This window comes from Halichoerus grypus, chromosome 9 (assembly GCF_964656455.1).
Source record: "Halichoerus grypus chromosome 9, mHalGry1.hap1.1, whole genome shotgun sequence".
Taxonomy (NCBI): Eukaryota; Metazoa; Chordata; class Mammalia; order Carnivora; family Phocidae; genus Halichoerus; species Halichoerus grypus.
The window spans coordinates 106,674,791-106,696,046 of record NC_135720.1 but is presented as its reverse complement, the minus strand read 5'-3'; the positions used below and the strand labels follow the sequence as shown (position 1 = coordinate 106,696,046).

The 21,256-nt window shown below is 42.3% G+C and overlaps 1 protein-coding gene across 2 annotated transcripts; it reads right to left on the bottom strand.

Annotated features, from left to right (window-relative positions):
* Positions 1–348: 348 nt before the first annotated feature.
* MRPS10 (mitochondrial ribosomal protein S10) lies at positions 349–19,959 on the bottom strand. Of its 2 annotated transcripts, none has more exons than XM_036101846.2 (7): positions 19,871–19,959; positions 9,075–9,139; positions 8,914–8,986; positions 6,372–6,508; positions 4,410–4,518; positions 2,839–2,928; positions 349–2,357 (listed from the first exon to the last, which is right to left on the bottom strand). In XM_036101846.2, exons 1-7 carry the CDS (start codon positions 19,916–19,918, stop codon positions 2,277–2,279), a joined length of 603 nt encoding a protein of 200 aa, XP_035957739.1. In that variant the 5' UTR covers positions 19,919–19,959; the 3' UTR covers positions 349–2,276. The 2 variants fall into 2 exon arrangements, with proteins under 2 accessions (XP_035957739.1, XP_077911459.1); XM_078055333.1 differs by having other exon boundaries at positions 8,914–8,983.
* Positions 19,960–21,256: the final 1,297 nt, after the last annotated feature.

The window sequence follows — 21,256 nt, the reverse complement described above, 5'->3', positions numbered from 1 at the left end:
ACATTTTACTAATGAGGAAACTGAGGCTCTGCCAGGGTTAAGTATCCCACCCAAGTTTAAAGCAGTTAGGGGGTTGAACTCTTACCTGACTCAGGCCTGACTCCAAAGTCTGTTTTCTCTACTCTGCTACTCATTCGAGTTGTGGTAAAACTAAATAATACAATGTAGGAAAGGAGCAATGGTAGCTTTAACAAGTAGAAATGTTAGGAAATTAGACTACTGGCTGAAAATAATTGCTGTACGTATTTACTGTGGCATGTAAAAATGGCCAAAAGAACCTGTCAGTGATTTGCTTTGAAAGCATCAAAACCAGGCCCTGAGTGAGTCTAATCTGTGGAAGTCGATCAATAACTTTAAACAGATGATAACATTATTTTATTTAATATAAAAAGAAAATATATTTCAGATCAGAGAAAGCAACAATGAACCCAGGGTTACACCTCAGTAACAAAAAATAACCTCACTTCCTACCTGCCTTGTGGTTCATTCCATCGGGTAATTTTCTCTCATGACCTCCCTTCCCCACACGAACAAAACACGCTACTTGGGTATTAATTCTGATTTTCAGAATAGGCATTTTTCTCAGGAGACCCAATTAAAAAAAGGTCCTGTCAGGACGAAGAAATGATCTTGTTTATATCAGGAAGTAGGCCTCAAATATGCCAAATACTTTTGTCAAAAAAAATACCACTAGTTTTTGTTAGGTATGTAGTTTATTTGTACATTCACCATAAAATAAGATTTTAATATGTATTTTGAAGTGCTAAGATAAGTAATCTGGTTTATAGACTGATTTAGTCTGAAAACAGCTCGAAGTGGATGCACACCTTGAAAGGAGCTCACAGAGTCACTGGAGGTGAGTTTGCCTAAATCATCTTATGATACAGTGATTAATATTGTTTATAAAACAAAGATTTAAGTGACCTATATTTAAGAAATTATTTCTTTTAAAGTAAAAATGGGTCACAGATTGCTGCTTTGCTAGATACAGTTCCGTTATATCGCTCTTGTTTTATCGACTAGTTCTTAATCCCGAAGCTTACCGTCAACAACTGAGCTGGGAACTGAATGAGGTCACAGGGCACGAGGCTGTAACTCTTTTCATGTTAATGACAGTACTGTAAGTCTGATACAGAAGCAGCATGCATTCAAAACGTTGATACCTGATAGTAGATCGGGGAAAAGAGAACCGGGACGCCGGTTTAAGGGGGGAAAAACTGAGAAGTCGTAACGACCCCAAAGACGTGAAGGAAACTGCCAAAAGACATGGACCCAATTGTGCTGTAAAGAGGAAACGAATCACTCCCTTGGGGCTGATATACCCGCAGTTTCAGCACATTGTAGCCTTGCCGCTTTCAGGCCTTTAACTCCGATTTAATTTCATGGAAAAGTAGGCCTCTCCAAACAGAAGAATGCCATTTACAAAAGGAGGCCTTATCACCGTGGGGTTTAATAAGGAAAAACATTTATGCCCTGCTCAGTTTTCAAAAGCCATTATTTCCATTCAATGTTCGCTATTTTCTACAGTGCTGGTTACAGAGCTAACAAAATAAAAGCCTGCTGAGTGAATCACAGGATGAAAAAAGTGATACAGTAATTTCTCGAGAGCTCAAATTCCTTAACAGTGATCCTTCTAGGCAGTCTGGTAAGGGTTTGGGCAACGAGAGTTGTTCAGTGCATGCCACAAATGTGCGTGAGATGCTGCACAGTATATTCATGTTCAAGAATGTCACGCTTAAATGAGGTAAAATTTGGAGGTTACCATCCCCAAACTAGCATTTGCCAGCTTGCACCGAGGTAAATATGAAGAACTTTAACTGTTCGGTGTTAAATTAACCAAATCAACTGAAGGTTCCTTCTAGGTGGCTCAAAAGGGAAAATGTACATAAGGAATATTTCAAAAGATTCACTTTCAGATGAAATGATACAAATTAAAATCAGTGCGAACTCATCATTGAACAGTAACAGAGGAACAAGATATAAACTCGATTCTCTTGGCGCACAGTAGTCAAAGTGGTTTGCTCACATTTGTTAAAATCAGAACTGAAATGATGATGTGTACAGAAGAATAGGTCAAGTGGTTTTTCACTCTAGTCCAGTGTGTCATTAAAGATCTGCCCCTTGCTGTGAGCTGCTCAGGGCATGTGGGCTCATGTGGGCTCAACGGAGTGGTCAGGTGGACTCACGGTCACCCCGACTGGAAGCCTCTCTATCTCAACATATGTGTCTGACCCCCTCTCGGGTCAAATGCCGGCACCAGTGGACTCGCTGAGACTTTAGGACTTGCCTTCTTTTTCTTCTGGTACCATTTCCCAGACTGGCTCCTTGATGTGTCCTGGTAACTGTTCTAATCTGGTCTAAAAAGAGAAAAATAAAACTATAACATAATGTGGACTTAACTGAACTCTTGAGCCACAAATTGGATTTACTCGTTTTGTTCCCTTAAATCCTCTCGTCTTCTTTTTTCCTTTCACCCCTCCCCCCCATCTTTGTGTAGGGCTCTAAAATAAGGAGGAGGAACCTGGATGGTATCTAAAACACTCTCACATAGTTCACTCAGTGATCTCCAGGGACTGCCCATGAATGCGGACCCCATGTCTTCAACTACTAAGAGGGAGGGAGACTCAGGGGCAGCTTGGGGAGGATGTGGGCTGCACTGGCAGGATCTGCTGGGCTGCAGTGCTTGTACAGGGAGGCAGAGACCCCAGCCACTGTGGCAACTCTGCCTCTAGTCCGCCCCAGGCCCCACCCTCCACTCAGTGGGCCGGGACAGGGCTGCAAAGTAGCAAGACAACAATACAGATCTCTCTCCATCGGAGCTAGAAATTCAAGTCATACCTCTGTCACTTCCATGGCAACTCCTTCAGGTAAGTTACGCTGAATATATTCCAAGTAGACATCTGCTGTACTCCCAGTTAGATGTTCTAACTAAAATTTCAAACATGAAATTGGTTCATGATAAGCTGTTAAAGCAGGAATTTTAAGTTTCTTTTTTTAGTAAAAGCAGTATAGCTTTTTTTTTTTTTTAATTTTTATTTATTTATTTGACAGAGAGACACAGCGAGAGAAGGAACACAAGCAGGGGGAGTGGGAGAGGGAGAAGCAGGCTTCCCGCCGAGCAGGGAGCCCGATGTGGGGCTCGATCCCAGGACCCTGGGACCATGACCTGAGCCGAAGGCAGACGCTTAACGACTGAGCCACCCAGGCGCCCCAGTATAGCTTTTCTTTCTCTATGAAACCTTACACAGAACTCCAACTTTTTTTTTTTTTTTTTTTTTTTTGAGAGAGAGAGAAATCGTGAGCGCCAGGTGGGGGTGGGAGGGGCAGAAGGAGAGGGAAAGACAGAATCCCAAGCAGGCTCCACACCCAGTGCACAGCACAACTCAGGCTTGATCTCATGACCCTGAGACCATGACCTGAGCTGAAATCAAGAGTCAGACGCTTAACTGACTGAGCCACCCAGGTGCCCCCAGAATTCCAGTTTAAAAGGAAAAAAGTATTGGGATGCCTGGGTGGCTCAGTTGGTTAAGCATCTGCTCTTAGCTCAGGTCATGACCTCGGGGTCCTGGAATCGAGGCCCCCATCAGGATCCCTGCTCAGAGGGGGAGTCTGCTTGTCCATCTGCAATTCCACCCCCACCCCGCTCATGCATACACTCTCTCGGACAGATAAAATAATAAATAAATAAATAAATAAAAGGAAAAAAGTATAGATCTTCTGGTTGGCTGGAAGGGGGGAGCACAGCCCAGAACACCTTAAAACCAGGGCTCTATGGAACCCAGCTGGCAAGTGTGATATTAAAGCGATACAACATTTACTAATCATTCACTATGTAATGGGAGCATTCTAAGTGCTTTCGATAAGTGTCTCATTTAATCCTCACACTAACCTTACGAGATGCGCACCGTTATTACTCTCACTCCACAGATGAAGGAGCTGAGGTGCAGATCCCACAGCTGGCACATGCCAGTACTTGGAGCTGTCTGACTCCAGAACCCTTGCTCTCCTTAACCACAAGACTACGCTGACCCTACTAGATGCACAAGTGAGTAACTGATGAATGAAAAACCTTAACGTTTCCCATTGTGGACATGGAAAACCCATTAATGTGTGCAAAGAATCACTAGAACTATGTAAAAACTTAACTAGGATTTATGAAATATAAGCCAAATTCTTCCAAGGCTTTATATTGTATGAAAATTAGCATAATCTGTATTGTTGAGTTAAAGTATGAACTACTCTAAAGGATGGCTTTGAGTCTGATTTTCTATCATTTACCTTCTCTACAGCTATCAGTCACAGGCTGACTGACAGGAAGTCCATCCAGTCAACCTTAAAGGACGGTTGCAATGTGCTAGTGTGAACTTCTGGGCATTTCAAAAATGCTTGAATGTCTGAAATAAACTCACCTCTAAACATCTGTAAAGTGTTCTCATTTCATACTGAACTCTGTGCTTCTTGAAAATATGCACTGATTTGAGAAGAGTAAATCGCTCTATTTTCCTTGGAGGTTCATGTCTGAAAAACCAATGGGCAAAACAACATACTTAAGCTAAGTGATGTTAAAACCCGAGTCACTGATAGAAAAGCACGATTCCACAGTTCTGTAGGTGAGGCTCATACTCAATTATAGGCATTAGCTACCGTTTACAGACTCCCAGCTGTCCAGGCTGTCAGGTGTAACAACCGCTGTCCTAAAGCTCGGGCCAAAATAAACACAGCAGACAGCCATGGAACAAATATCCCACAGATCCAAACCGAGCCATGGCATGCAAGGGCACGCGAGTATGCCTCCGGCTTTTACCTCCCACCCTCCACCCCGAAGTCCAGTTTTGACCAAATGTACGAACTGTGAAGAGTCGAACCAGTGTGTTGCTATGTGTGTTGTTTTAGGGAAATCTGCACATTAATCAATAACCACAAAACTAAAAAGTCTGTTATGGGAAAGGTGTGGGTTCCTTCTGTTTTCTTATAAGGCAAGCCTGGCAAAGCCCTAAATGGGCCTTGTTCGGCATCAGAAGGAGCAGGTGACAAGACAAAAGAGGTGCAGCAGTCCCCCCACCCTTATCCATGGTTTTGCTTTCAGTGGTTTCAGTTGCTCATGGTCAACCGCGGTCCAGAAGCAGACGATAACCTGGAGTGAGTCAGAAGGTTAATAGCTGCCTAACGTGACATCATAGTGCCTACAGCATTCACCTCACTTAATCGCATCACCTGGGCATTTTATCATTTCACATCATCCCAGGGGTGAGTACAGCACAAGAAGGTATTTTGAGAGAGGGAGAGAGACAAGAGAGCACATTCACATAACTTTTATCGCAGTATATTGTTGCGATTGTTCTATTCCATGGCTAGTTATTGTTAATTTCTTACTGTGCCTAATTTATAAATCACTTCATCATAGGCATATAGGTATAGGAAAAAAAGGACATGTAGGACTGAGTACCATTCACAGTTCCAGGCATTTGCTGGGGGTCTTGCGTATTCTCCACGGATAAGGGGGAGACTACTATAGTTATATTTGACCCAGCAGTGATTTCAAGGCCATATGAAGCTTGCCTTGATCCTGTAGGAAATGACTGGGTGAGTGATGTTTCTGAAGGCAGTTGTGAAACAATAGCTATATTAGACAAAGATCATCAGAGTCTAAAAGGATTGCTTATTCACCTAATTCACCTCCCCACCCCATGGAGAGTCCAGACATGAGGGCTTCGTGGGTCTCCTTATGTCTGTGCAATTGCTTAAGAAAGGATTTCCTTTATTTTCCTTGTTCACTCAGTCTAGTATTTAAAAATTCTAATAGGAATCCTGATTAGGATAATGTGACAAGTCTAAACTCTACCCACCATGAGTTTCTATGCTATTTTAAGGGTTCAGACCTAGCTGGGATCAGCACCATTCTCCTGGTTGATCACGTTATAGCAGCTAACAGGTCAGATTAGGAAAGATCATACTTACACTTTATTTATTTATTTATTTATTTATTTAAATTTTTATTTATTTATTTGAGAGAGAGAGAATGAGAGAGAGCACATGAGAGGGGTTAGGGTCAGAGGGAGAAGCAGACTCTCCGCCGAGCAGGGAGCCCGATGTGGGACTCGATCCAGGGACTCCAGGATCATGACCTGAGCCGAAGGCAGTCGCCCAACCAACTGAGCCACCCAGGCGCCCTATTTATTTATTTTTTAAAAGATTTTATTTATTTGAGAGTGAGAGAGAGATCACGAGCAGGGGAGAGGGGTAGAGCGAGAAGCAGATTCTCCACTGAGCAGGGAGCCCGATGCGGGGCTCGATCCCAGGACCCTGGGATCATGAACAGAGCCGAAGGCAGACGCTTAACCAACTGAGCCACCCAGGCGCCCCATACTTACACTTTAATAGAGATACCAAGTTCCTTTGCAGCAAGCACGGCAAAATATTCATAACTGTCCAATACAGCCTTATCATGGCCTTTTACTAAAACTGACAGGCGCTTATATAATGTATCTGGTTCATCAGAAATGGTTATCTACAATTTTAAAATCAAAAAGGAAAGTTTCAGTTACGGTTCCTCTAATATTTACAATTGGAAAATTTCATGTATTATCCTCAATTGAACAATTTCAGAGTTTACTAATAAATGGGGAGAAAAATGCTGAGTAACATCTTAATACTATTAGCTTAATTACCTAGCTACTATCACATTCAGATCTCCACAATGACTCTTACAATCTGTTAAAATATAGTTTAAATCAAAAGGACTTTCAAGCAACCTACAAAGTCACTAATGGAGCCTTCTAACTTCATAGTTATTTTTTTTTTTTTTAAAGATTTTATTTATTTATTTGAGAGAGAGAGAATGAGAGAGAACACATGAGAGGGGGGAGGGTCAGAGGGAGAAGCAGACTCCCTGCCGAGCAGGGAGCCCGATGTGGGACTCGATCCAGGGACTCCAGGATCATGACCTGAGCCGAAGGCAGTCGCTTAACCAACTGAGCCACCCAGGCGCCCTAACTTCATAGTTATTAAGCCCCAAATATATAATGGGAAAGGATTTGGGCGGCGGGGGCGGGTCTATTAACAAAGTAACCTGGTCAGAAGGTCAGAAGACTTGGACTGGGAATTAAACTGCCTCTTCCAGCTGAATGATAACAGGCAAGTCCCATAATTTCACTGCACTGCAGTTTGCTCATATATAAAATAGGATCATATCTATGCTAGAGATCACAACATCACTCACAGCATTTCTGCAGGGAACTAATAAGCAAACACAGATAATGTGCTTATAAATTATAAAACGTTGTTTTACAAAGGCAAGCTATCACTAATTCATATTTTTATTTATTTTTCTTTCTTTTTTTAGATTTTATTTATTTATTTGTCAGAGAGAGACAGAGAGTGCACAAAGAAGGGGGAGTGGCACGCAGAGGGAAAGGCAGGCTCTCCGCTGAGCAGGGAGCCCGATGCGGGACTCGATCCCAAGATCCTGGGATCACGACCTGAGCCGAAGGCAGATGCTTAACCAACTGAGCCACCCAGGCGTCCCTTATTGGTTTTATTCGTGTATGTTTTGCTTGCCCTAATAGAAAAATTACTCATTTCTAATTAAAATGTTATGGCACTGACTGTACATTTAACTTCTCCCTCTTCCACTCTAATACTTAAAGGAATAATGGGTCTGACGTTTCTTTCTTCCAAGAGATGAATTACATTCACCTTCATTCATCCATTAGACCAGTAATTTATCTTACTAATCCAATGATTCAGGGTTAAATTATTTCACTCCTGAAAGGAGATCTACTTATTAACCAGGAAGCTAGCTAGACAGTTACTCTCAATTACCCCAAATAGGGTTGCTGGAAGAAGAGAATACACTGATATTCTAAATCATAACTTGGGGGACAAGGGAAAGGGAACAGAGCTCCAAGATGTGTTTTGATTGGTCCCTACAGGGCTTTAAAGATAGTCTGAATCTGTCATGATAGGTAAAAGCAAGAGATTTTGAATAAAAGTTTGGATTTCAGGTTAGCTTGGAAAATTTAAGACCACGTGACATCACTAGGTCTAACTTCCCACACAGCAACATGGGGCTGGAGTAAGTGGTAGCTGTCTCGCTTATAAAGGGCACAGCCTGCCAACTGTGCCCACCCCACCCCCTTTCCTTAGAGGCCTGCCCATGCAAACACCTGACGTGGAGACCCAGGGTTCATATGTTCTGTCATGGAAACATATCCAATATCCACTCAGCGAAAAAAACCAATAGAGCAGTACATTACGTATAACACAATTCCATTTTGGTGAGCACATGCATAGATAAGATGATTACACACAGACAAATGTCTAGAAGGAGTCATACCAAACGGTTAAAACGGATTATTTTTGAGGGGTGGAACTGAAAAGACTCAAAATTTGTAAGGATTGTTTAAACCACAATTTACACAAAAACTGGGTTGATAAATCATGGTTTTCACTTAAGGGAAACAAGGTTACACAGCTACTTCTAGATTTTCTTTGCTTGTGGTAATGCTCTTCCTCACTGCGAACAATAAAGGATTGTCCAGGCCCAGGCTCAATGCCTTAAAATGGAAACAAAGACTTGATGCCTCCAAGAAAAGCATTTTCTATAACATAGGATCAAGTATTCTGCATCATTAATTATGGCAACTCTTCACATTGTGCTGAGCTAAAGCACAAGTCTGCTTATTCCTATAGTAATTAGTTATTTGGTGTAAATAACTGATTCCTTGACTCTCTGAAAGATGGTATGAGCACACAGGGACATTAGAGTCCTTCACTCAGGCACACCGTGTATCTGCCAGTATTCCAGAAGAAAACATTCTTATTCATTAAGTGTTTGGGAAACAGCCTCAAATGAAATAATGAGAAAAATTTATTGCTAATACAGCGCCTTACCAAGAAATAGGGAGTACATACCGTAGGCTTGGTCAAATCCTTGGGAATATCAACGTGTAGGTTTGAAAATTGTACCCATTTCATACTGGTACTGCTATGTGTGGAAACAAAGAAAAACCTAAGTGAAACAGCACAAAAGCCCATTTCCTTATTAAATTTAGCACATCCAATTACATACTTACAGGAGAAAGCCACCATTTCTGGCTGTACTGCTCCTAGAACTGTTTATAGAAAAATTCCTTGAACCCTAAAAAGGGGGGGGGAGCATGTGTTAGAATTAAAGTCAGTCCTCAAACATTCATAGTTTCCACTAAAAAAAAAAAAATCAAAAGATGTACAATGCTTTAAAGTAAGGGCTATTCATTATTTCAGATGAAGATACTAGGGTAACTAAAATGCCAGATTAGATTTCATTTAAAAATAAGAGGACAATGATAGAGTTGATAATCAAAACAGATTCTCAAAATACTAGAGAATCTGTATCTCTTAAAGCTTCAGAGTAAGAACTTTTTTAAAAAGCAATTTACACAGATGCACACAAGCAATTCTCACACTGAAAGACCATCTATGATTTAAATATGTGGACATCAAGGAAAAAGTGACTTCATTTTCCCATTGTTTTTTTATAGATTAAATGTACTTCAATATAATACTTATCTTGCCTATTTCTGAGCAGTAAAGTCTCTTTTTAATTTATTTATAAGAGCTGAAATAAGAATTCTAAAGTACCTTTTTGTGAAGCTTTCATACATCTTTTCTACTGTATGTTTCTTGGCTTGGCTGGGAGATTTATAAATAAATTGAAATACAGTGAGATGGACATCCATCTTACACCACTGCTGGACCTCATATTCCCAACAATCCAGCCTTTCCAAATCCTTTATTGTCAGCTCCCCCTGGTGGACAAAACTTCTAGCTGTAGGAGACCTATGGTACTATATATAATAATGTAATTTGCCATCTGTTTTCCCCTTGAGCTTTCCTGAGATTTAAAAATGTAACCTGAGAGGGGTGCCTGGGTGGTGCAGTCAGTGAGGCATCTGACTCTTGGTTTTGGATCAGGTTGTGATCTCAGGGTCCTGATCTCAGGGTTGTGAGATCCCAGCCCTGTGTGGGGCTCTGTATTCAGCAGGGAGTCAGCTTAAAACTTTCTCTCCCTCTCCCCCTGCCCTTCCACCTCACCCTCGCTCGATCTTTCTCTAAAATAAATAAATAAAATTTTTATTTTTTTAAAGATTTTATTTATTTATTTGACACAAAGAGAGAGAGCGAGAGAGGGAACACAAGCAGGGGGAGTGGGAAAGGGAAAAGCAGGCCTCCCGCTGAGCAGGAAGCCCCATGCAGGGCTCAATCTCAGGACCCTGGGATCATGACCTGAGCCGAAGGCAGACGCTTAAAGACTGAGCCACCCAGGCGCCCCAAGATTTTATTTATTTGAAAGTGAGAAAGTGAGACAGATCACAGAGGGAGAGGGAGAAACAGACTCCCCGCTGAGTGGAGAGCCTGATGTGGGACTCCATCCCAGGACCCTGAGATCATGTCCTGAGCCGAAGGCAGACGCCTTACCAACTGAACCACCTAGATGCCCCAATAAATAAATCTTTAAAAAAAAAAAAAAAAAGTAACCTGAGAAAGTATAGTAAGATCCTCAAAAATACTTAGAAGATGAAAATAACACTTTAGTACAAGTAAAACTTAAAACTGAGGGTCACCTAACCTATTTATTCTTAGCTTATTGTCCTGTCCGAACTCTGTACCCAAGGATGGATGCAAACCAAAACTTTCATATTCTCCCTTGGATGAAGGGAGAAAAACAAAAAGATAGGATATTAGGCACAATACAAAGTAGTAGGAGGTGAGTGCCATTTCCCCACACACAATCACACTTTCTCTGCCTCCCTCCCTGCATGTGCACCAGCGATCCCACAACCCAGTGTGCAAAAGGACCACAGGTCTGGGAACCTGGGTGGCTCAGGCAGTTAAACATCTGACTCTTGATTTCAGCTTTCCCTCTCTTAAAAAAAAAAAAAAAGGCTACAGATCTAAGCAATAGGACACTCTGCCAGTCATATTCTCCCAGTATAAACCTCTGCTTTTAAAAGTTGGAGCCTAGGGACACCTGGGTGGCTCAGTCGGTTAAGTGTCTGTCTACCTTTGGCTCAGGTCATGATGCCAGGGTCCTGGGATCAAGCCCCATATCGGGCTCCCGGCTCAGTGAGGAGCCTGCTTCTCCCTCTGCCTGCTGTTCCCCCTGCTTGTGCGCTCCCTCTCTCTGACAAATAAATAAATAAAATCCTTAAAAAAAAAAAAAAAAGTTGGAGGCTGAAGTGCTGTGATAACCACAAATCAACCTTAAGAAGTTTTTTTTAGGGGCGCCTGGGTGGCTCAGTCGTTAAGCATCTGCCTTCGGCTCAGGTCATGATCCCGGGGTCCTGGGATCGAGCCCCGCATCGGGCTCCCTGCTCAGCGGGAAGCCTGCTTCTCCCTCTCCCACTCCTCCTGCTTGTTCCCTCTCTTGCTGTCTCTCTCTCTCTCTCTCTATCAAGGAATCTAAAATTGCCTCTCTCATTTTCTTTCTGTCAATTAAATAAATAAATAAAATCTTTTTTTTTAAAGATTTTATTTGTTTATTTATGGGGGAGGCAGAAGGAGAGGGAGAGAGAATCTCAAGCAGACTGCATTGAGTGTGGAGCCTGACATAGGGCTTGATCTCATGACCCTGAGATCCTGACCTGAGCAGAAACCAAGAGTTGGATACTTAACCGATTGCGCCACACAGGTGCCCCCAACAGGAAAAGATGTTCACTGAATCTTCTACAAGAAACTGATTACCTCTTGCAACTCAGCCAATGAAAAACCATCACTCTGAACTCCTGCTTTTCTCCACTGGACTTTCATTCCAAACCCCTCCCAGCTTCTTCCTTCTTCTCCATAAAATAATGTTTCTCTTCTTTGTTTATAGGACTTGCCTATGGTTTTGCAATAGCTTGCATGCCCCAAACTGCAACTCTCTGTCATTCCCAAATAAACCGATTTTTACTGGTAAAATAACTTTCATTTTTAAGGTTAACATTATTTGGTGATCAGAAGTGGGATCCAGAAATGATCAACAACTTCGAGGCTGGTGAGCGAACAGTGCCAGGGCCCACAGAGCCAATGAAGCTCACTGCTTTCTTACCAACGTTGGAGTTGGGGACCAAGTTTCTCCTGGACTTCGAGCTCTGCTCTCTTAGTGTTTTGAGCACTCCAGGATCTGTTTTAAGGCTTTGTCCTTTCAGAGAGTACTTGTCTGACCTTTGGTCTGACTCCTTTTTAGAACCAAACGGTTCCTGTTGGAACTGTGCCTGCTTGGAAGTGTGTTAGTTTTGGTCTACCTTCTTTCCAGAGCTGGGCTATTCCTACTGGTTCTGTGCTGGCCTTTGGTCTGATTCCTTTGGAACCAGGATGTTCCTGTTGAAACTGTTTAGGAATTTTTCTTTTTTTACTCTAGAGAAAAACCTCTAAGAATCAGGATCCTGGTCATTCAAATGCTTTGAGGGCAGCTCCCCTTCTGGAACACTGGTGGTTTTATGTTTAAAAGCTGTGGTTCTTCCTCATGCCCATGTCTAACTTTAGTTACTGACTTAATCAAAAGTAATTTAGAACCTCAATGGTCATTACAGGGAACTTCTGATTTCCTCAAAACTAAACCAGGCAGCCACGTCTCTAAAACCGTCGAAACTGAATGGGATGCCTATTTTGACTGGTATCTTAAAGCTTCCAAACATTATCAAGGAATCTAAAATTGCCTCTCTGCAAAATACAATTTCTAGACTAACTGAGGCAAAGACAAAAAGGCTCCTGAGGTCTGAGGGACACCCCCCCGCCCCAATTCCCAGGAGGGTGGCAGCCACTTTACGCGCAGGCCCCGCTGTGGTGCCATCACCCTCTGGGGCCCACCTCCTCTACACCCTCAACCTCCCTATTCTAATTCTCTCGCCAAACTCCCCTTTGCATCCAAACCTCACCCTGCTCCCCGCTCTACTGAACCTATCAAAACCTGCCCCTTTACAGTTAAATCTTTTGAAGATTTTTTTTTTTTAAGATTTTATTTATTTATTTGACAGAGAGAGAGAGACAGCGAGAGAGGGAACACAAGCAGGGGGAGTGGGAGAGGGAGAAGCAGGCTTCCCGCCAAGCAGGGAGCCCGATGCGGGGCTCGATCCCAGGACCCTGTGACCATGACCTGAGCCGAAGACAGATGCCCAACAACTGAGCCACCCAGGCGCCCCTCTTTTTAAGATTTAAAAAAAAATTTTTTTGAGAGAGAGAACATGTGTGTGCCCAAGAGGGGGGAGGGGCAGAGGGAGCGAGAATCCCAAGCAGACTCCCCACTGAGCATGGAGCCTGACACGGGGCTCGATCTCATAACCCCGAGAGCACGACCCGAGCTGAAATCAAGAGTCAGACACTTAACTGACTGAGCCACCCAGGCACCCCTAAAGTTAAATCTTCTGAGGATCCAAATAACCCCCAAAGTTCTTATGTTCCCTGGAATGATGCTGAATTGAGAGCCATAGCTAAAGTTTCTTACAGTGACTGAAAACCCCCATAGGTTTGTGGAAGCATTTCACACAGTTATTCAAACTTACCAACCTGGTTTCTCAGATTTTTTAGCAATTAGTCCACATGCATGTTGGTGAGGGCCAGGCCAAATACTGGTTGTAGCTAGCCCGATGGGAATACCTTGAAAGGAGTTTAGAGAAACAGACCCCTAACTTTTGGTAAGACTCTAGAACATATGCTAGAAATCTCCACCAAGCAATTACAGAAGCTTTTCCTAAGCCTGTTGACTCGAACAAAATTCAGTCTTTCATACAAAAGCCTGATGAACCTGTTCATGACTATTATAATTGATTTCAGATTGTTTTCAAAGAAAATTCTGGTCTTCCTTTTGATGTTGAATCCATCAGGGTAGCATTTAACTATGTTTTTTAATGGGCTGACCTGGGCTAACTCTTTTAGTTAAAAAAAAACCAAGATGGAATGGGAAACTGTGTCCACTCCAGATTTAGTTAATTTGGCAAGCCAGCTTGCTAGTACCCGAGGGCAGTCACCTAAAAGAAAGACCACTAAAATTCTTAATTTTCTTTTCATCTTCTTCTTCTTCTTTTTCTTTTTTTAAAAGTAGGCTCCATGTCCAGCATGGAGCCTAATGCAGGGCCTGAACTCATGACCCCAAGATCAAGACCTGAGCGGAGATCAAGAGTTGGACACTTAACTGACTGAGCCACTCAGGCACCCCAAAATTCTTAATTTTCAACCCTAAACAAAAACAAAAACTTCCTAGTTTCTGCTATTATTGCAAAGAGCCAGAACACTGGAAAGAAGATTGTTACCATCTTAAGTGCTCCAGGTGCCTTCAGCCCTCTACAGCCAGCCTTTCCAATGTCCCCAATCCTAAGACGGGGCTGCAAGGAACTACAGGGGCTCTTCCCAAAACTCCCTCTCACTTGGCTCAGAGAAACCACTGTTCAGATCAGGAATAAAATCTTTGTCCTTACTGACACCAGAACTACACTCTTGGTACTCGGCCCCAGTGCTATAAAGCAGTCCCTGACTTGGGAGTTTTAAAACAGTTCAAACGGGTCTCTAATAAACTTCACAGTTTCCTGTCTCTGAACCTGTTCCCTTTGGTCTAGGTCCTTTGGGAGATACACACCCTTTTCTCCATAGTTCCTCTGCTCCTATTCATTTATTGGGCCAAGACTTTTTTTTTTTTTAAGATTTTATTTATTCATTTGAGACAGAGAGATACAGAGACAGAACATGAGCAGGGGGAGAGGGAGAAGCAGAGCCAGGAGCCCGACTTGGGACTCGATCCCAGGACCTAGAGATCATGACCTGAGCCAAAGGCAGATGCTTAACCACCTGAGCCACCCAGGAGTCCCTGGGTGAAGACTTTTTTAATAAATATATCGTGCTAGAATTTATTTCTCCCAAAAGAGGGAAATAATTCTAGAATTTGACAGTAGTAATCAAAATGGCCAACCAGGGGGATTAAATGACCTTTTGACATCTTTTATTTGCTCCATGTCTGATAGCACTATAGTTGCATGTGGGGACACTGTTTGTTCCTATTGGGACAAATCCTCTTTCTGGGCAAAATCTTCAAGTGATCTGCAGAATCCACAGTGCACTTCCTATCAAGATTCAAATAGATCCCTCAAAACCTCTCCCCACAATTAATGAATACCCTATAAATAAAGAAGCCCTGCAAGGCAGCAAGCCTGTAACAGATGATTACAAAGCTCAGGGCCTCATTATCCCCTGCACTAGTCCTAGTAATACCCCTATTTTACCAGTGCGAAAACTCAATGGCCAAGGGTGGAGGTTTGTCCAAGGCCTCTGAACAATACATTGTTATCCCTTGGCACCCTGTTGTTCCTAACCTGCATATGTTGCTGACATCCATTCCCACTGAAAGCAAATTTTCACTGTAATTGAAATACACAGTGTATTTTTTAGTATTCCAGTTGGTAAGGATAGCCAATATCTTTTTGCTTCCACTTGGGAAGGATGGAAAGACACCTGGACAGTAAGGCCTCAGAGTTGCACAGAGTCCTTACTTTTCACCAACCTTAAAAACGGATTTGGATGACAAAGTTTTCTGCAGGCTCTACTTTGTTAAAATATGTAGGTGATTTGCTTTTCCGCTGCCCTTCTCAAATCTCTTCTCAGTAAGATACCATCTACCTATTAAAGCTTTCGGCCTTGGCCTTAAAAGAACACAAAGTCTCCAAAGAAAAAATTGCAGTTTGCTCAAACTCAGGTTTGGTACTTAGAGCACCTAATCTCAGAACAAAGCCTACATTTGGATCCAGGGAGGCCTCATACCATCCTGAACTTCCCCAAACCTAAAAAGAAGTGCCAATTATGAGGTTTTCTTGGACTGGCTGGCCGCTGTTGAAATTGGATTTGAAACTTCTTTTATGGCTCAATCTCTATATGCTTTACTAAAAAAAGAAAAATGACAAACCCAATCCTATTATTTGGAAAAATCGAGAAGACAAAGCTTTTGGGACTTTAATAAAGCCCCCTGCCCTGAGACACCCTAACTACCAACTTCCCTTTTTACTCTTTGTATGTGGAGGGGAAAGGAACACCCTTGGGAGTACTCACCCCAAAACATGGGGACCGTGATGGACCCATTGGGTATTGTAGCCAATAACCAGACCCTGTAGCAGGGGGATATTCCCCTAACTTCTGAGCCATTCCTGCCACCGCACTTAGTTAAGGCCCCTGAAGAAATAATCTTGGGATCCCCTTTAACTATCCTTGAATTTTGGCTAAGGGTAAAGCTGCAAATTTATACCAACAGTATGTCTTTGGGATAGTTCATAACTTTGGAATGTCAGGAAGCAGTCAAGAAGTTTCCTAATCTCCAATGGGGATAAAATTAACAACATCTCCTATATCCAAAATTTATTTGATACCATACTTTGGCTGGCTGCTCTGTTATTAAGGTTCCCAGGCATTCCAGACTCAACTCCCTGGGCACCAAAGGAAACCACCTCATTACTATTTTCAACAAAAATGCTGCTTTCCAAGAAATCAATAGCCAAACCTCCGTCACGGTCCAAAGGGATGTTTCCCAAAATGATAATTTGGAAAAATTAACCAGAGATACCCAACAACTGGTCCCAGAGAGGGAAAAACAGTATCGGAAAGAGAGTAATTATTGGCTCAATAAAAAGAGAATTGTGGTCTGGACCAAATAACAATCTGACCTTACCAGAAATTCTAACATTCCCACTCCTTACCACTGTACATGTATTAAACCACTGGTCTACTGAAAAAATGACAGCATCACCAACCAATATTCACGGGGAAATATTAATAAGGCTGCAAAAAGTATCTACCTCACTTATCCCATCTGTCCAAAGTACGATGTAAAGAAACCTTTGCAGGAATTTCATACAACTCCCCCATCTCATGGATATAAATATGTTTTAGTCATGGTTTGTATGTTTCTCACTGAACTAAAGCTTTCCCTTATAGACAGGCCACTGCTTCTTCTTCTAAAATTTGCAGCTTTACCCTTAGCCAGGCTAAAGTTCTGTTAGAAAGGATTATTCCTACCGGGGGAACCCCTCTTGAACTTCATAGTGATTGGGGAACCCATGTGACCAGTCAGGTGCTTTGACAAGTCTGTGCTGTTTGGCTGGTTTTACAACACTTTTATTGTATATATACCATTTTCAGTCCTCAGGGTTAGTTAAACTCACTAACGGTGCTATTAAGACTTAACTGGCAAAATTTGTAGAGACTCTCCCAATACCTTGGCCAAAAGCAATGCCGTTGGTCCTTCTGAATCTCAGATCCACCCACTTTGGAACTCAGACTCTCACTCTCTGAGCTAGTCATAGGACGCCCAATGCACCTGGTACCTGCCTCCTTGACCCACAACTGATAAAAGGATATATACTTCATTGTAAAGGCCTAATTACTTCTATTAAAAACAACCATGTTTTGGTCAAGCAATCTCTTCACAGTACACTCCTGGGAGACAGACCTTAATCATCACACCATGCAACCTGGAGATTTCATCTATTGGAAAAGATACGTCCAGAAAGACTCTCTTTAACCTTGCTGGAAGGGACCTCATCAGCTACTGCTAAACCAACCCTTGTGCTGCCAAACTCCAAGGGATAGACTGCTGGGTTCACATGACACATCTAAAGAAAGCATCAAACCCTGACTGGACCTATATACCATCTGATGACCTAAAAGTAAAGATTTCCCAGAACTGAGCAGATGACATCTGAAGAGACAGCTTTCCCAAGATGTCCAGGCCAGGTGTGTATACCTTTTCCTCACTATTTACTTCTACTCTCTCTTTTGTGGAAAGAAAATGCCCTTGTCTGCATTTCCCAAACCCTTGTGAAAGGGGGAAACCTCTTCCTTTGATTATGGCCTTTTGAAAACAGCCTCATCATGATCCTGTGACAAATTAACCTTTCACATGCTTTTTCTGAAGGGTGAGAGGGTTCAGCATTCACAAGTCTCTTTGTTCATCTGGACTATTAACTGACTCTGGCATCTTATCCAAATTCATGATCTCTGAATTTGCAACCTTACGTGCTGTATTATTGGATTATATTTGGTTCCAAACAGTTCTTCTGAGATAACAATACTGTTTTCAAACACCTTTGAAGTTTTGCTATTTTTGCAGAAAACTCATTAGCTATTAGCTTCATGTTTATGACTGCATTATATTTTCCCAAATGCACTCAGTTAATTTTCACCGTGTTCTTGCAGTATTCACTATTTTGTCTTCATGGCTATGTTAAGCAGGGACTTCCAGGAGGCATACATGACCCCAGGTCTGCCTTTGTAGGGGGAACTTTCCTCCTCTAAGTTTGGAGTAAGTGCCAATAAATATTTCAGTTGGCTACCTTCAGAGTTAGAGTCCTGGTTTAGAACCATCATACAATTTGGAATTGTTACATTACTTCTTTTGTTTTGTATAATTATTTAAGTTTTGTACTTAGCCTGTCCAACTTTTGTAAAAACGATGTAACCAATAAGGAGATGATCTCCAATGCTTACAAGCCTGATAATGTCTTGATAGATGGAAATGCCTGAGCATTCTCCCTGCCACCCCTCCTTGTTACTTGAATGTGACCTCTTTCCAATCTGTACTTTCCCTCAGACGTAAGACATGGCAACGAGGAAAAGTCCTTCCTGGCACTGAGGGACACAACCACTGAACATGGAAACCTGACTCCCAATCAGCAATGCTTTTAAAGAAAGATCTTAACCAAAAGGAGATGTAAAAATAAAGGAAAACCTCACTCAAGTAGAGTTGGAGGCTAAAAGGGGGACCCACACTACTTAAAATCAGTTACAAGAAGAACTGCCAATTACAGGCCTCAAGGGAAGAATAATCAACAGGAAAGAATGATCAATTACAGGCCCCAACAGAAAAAGATGTACACTGAATCTTCTACAAGAAACTGACTACCCTGCAATTCAGCCAAGGAGAAACCATCTTCGCCCTGAACTCTTGCTTTTCTCCAATGGACTTCCATTCAAAACAGCCCCTCCTAACTTCCTCGTTCTTTCTAAAATAATGTGCCTCTCTTTTATTTGGGGACTTGCCTATAGTTTTGCCATACCTTGCATGTCCCAAATTGCAATTCTGTTATTCCTAAATAAACTCATTTTTGCTGGTAAAGTAATTTTTATTTTTAAGGTTAACAGGAGATTTACAAAAACATAAAACACTGCCGCTTTTATACCTCTGAAAAATTTAGTTATCGTTCCATAAAAAAGTTAATTAACATGAGTTAATTTTATTTTTAAATGAACAAGCATTTTTAAGATTCTCGGTTTTATTTTCTAATAAGCTAAATATCCATTGCTAAAACCCACAAAAACAAAAGTTCTTCGGAGTCCTCAACCAGTTTTAGAGTGTTAATGGGATACTGAGGCCAAATAATTTGAGAATCACTGCTTAAGTTTTGCTTTGTCTCTAAAGAACGGCACAGAGAATCCTGAACCCATTCCTACGACTTCAGCGACTCTCATCTAATCTCACAACATCCGGATATCAGCAAAGTATCCCAATTTGGTTCCATGAGAGGGGTCTAAGATCTTGTATAAGTTCAGCCCCTAATTTTACCGAGACAATCCTCTGAGCTTCAGTGTATTTTGCAAATCTGAAAGAGGGGTTTGGAACATATATTGTTCAATATTCTTTCCAGCTCTGACATGCTACGATTCTTCTTGTTCCCATCTTTGCCCTCTTATGTTTTATCCCATGAGAGAATGCGAAATAAAACCAGCCCCTTCCTCGCCGCCTTCCGGCAAACAAAACGCCAGGATGCGGAATAAACATCGGAGAAAATTCCAGATGGCCAGAACGACATCTGGCAATCAGATTTTGTGGCTACTGTCCCGTCAGCCGGCTTAGCACCCCCAGCCCCTCAAGTACCTGCCAGAGACGCCGGCACATGGAGTCCAGCGCTGCCCGCGCCGCCATCTTGCCGTCCAGGCCTCCCAGGACCGCTTCCGGGGTCACAGCGGTGTGCTCAGACCATAGAGTTCCGCAAAAGGAGAGAGTGTAGCCTTGCGTTCCGGCACAGAAACAACCATAGAGACACGATTCCACACTTTTTGAGGGCAAGTCTGAGAGTACAGGTGGCGTTCCTAGCGTTGGCTCAGTGGCCAACGCTCGGTCTTGATACCATTGCATCTTCCCATATCTAGATAGTTACCAAGTTCCTTCAGTGTTTCCTCTTCAAATCCTGTTTTGTTGGAGGCAACATGATACATGCTTTGAAAAAAATATATGTATAGTTAATATATTAGCAGCAGTTATTTCTCGGTAGTGGATTATCAATGGTTGATTTATTTTCCCATTTCTGTGTTTTTAAAAATTTTAACAAAATGTGTATTTCATTAAAAGGAAAAGTACCAGGGGTGCCTGGCTGGCTCAGTCAGTGGAGCATGTGATTCTTGATCTCAGGGGTGTCCGTTTGAACCCCATGTTGGGTGTAGAGGTTACTTAAAAATAAAATCTTAAAAAAAAACAAAGGAGAAGTACTACTGCAATGAGTCTAGGTCCCATCCCTTTACTTCATTTCAATAGCCTTTCTATGTTCCTTAATCCTATATTCCTTCCCCACACCATTTGACATTTTTGTGCCCCCCCACCATCCTGTACACCACAGTCCTACAGATCTTCCTAAGTCTTCATTTCCTTATGTTACTCTAGTATTTCAGAATTTACAAATGCTGACATTACCAACTACCACAAGGCAAAAAGTTTTATAACCAAAAAAATATCTGGTTATTAATGTCCACCATAATTTAGCTCCAACTAAAAAGGCTTTTATTTATTTATTAATTAAAGATTTTATTTATTCATTCGACAGAGAGACAGAGAGAGAGGGAACACAAGCGGGGAAGCGGGAGAGGGAGAAGCAGGCTTCCCACAGAGCAGGGAGCCCAACGTGGGGCTCGATCCCAGGACCCTGGGATCATGACCTGAGCCGAAGGCAGACGCTTAACCGACTGAGCCACTCAGGCGCCCCAGTAGTTCCCATTTCAAATAGTTGCTATGCAGGATAAATGAGATGGGGGTGTGTGACGGTTTGGTATAATGCCCAGCACATAATGATGCAAGGTGAGTATCATCCACTATTTGTAACATAAAGTTGCTTCTGGGGCACCTGTGTGGTGCAGTCGGTTGAATGTCCAACTCTTGGTTTCTGCTTGGGTTGGGATCTAGGATTCGTGGGGTCGAGCCCTGCATTGGGCTCCACATTTGGCCAGGACTTGGCTGGAGATTCTCTCCCCCTCTAGCGCTCCCCACCTC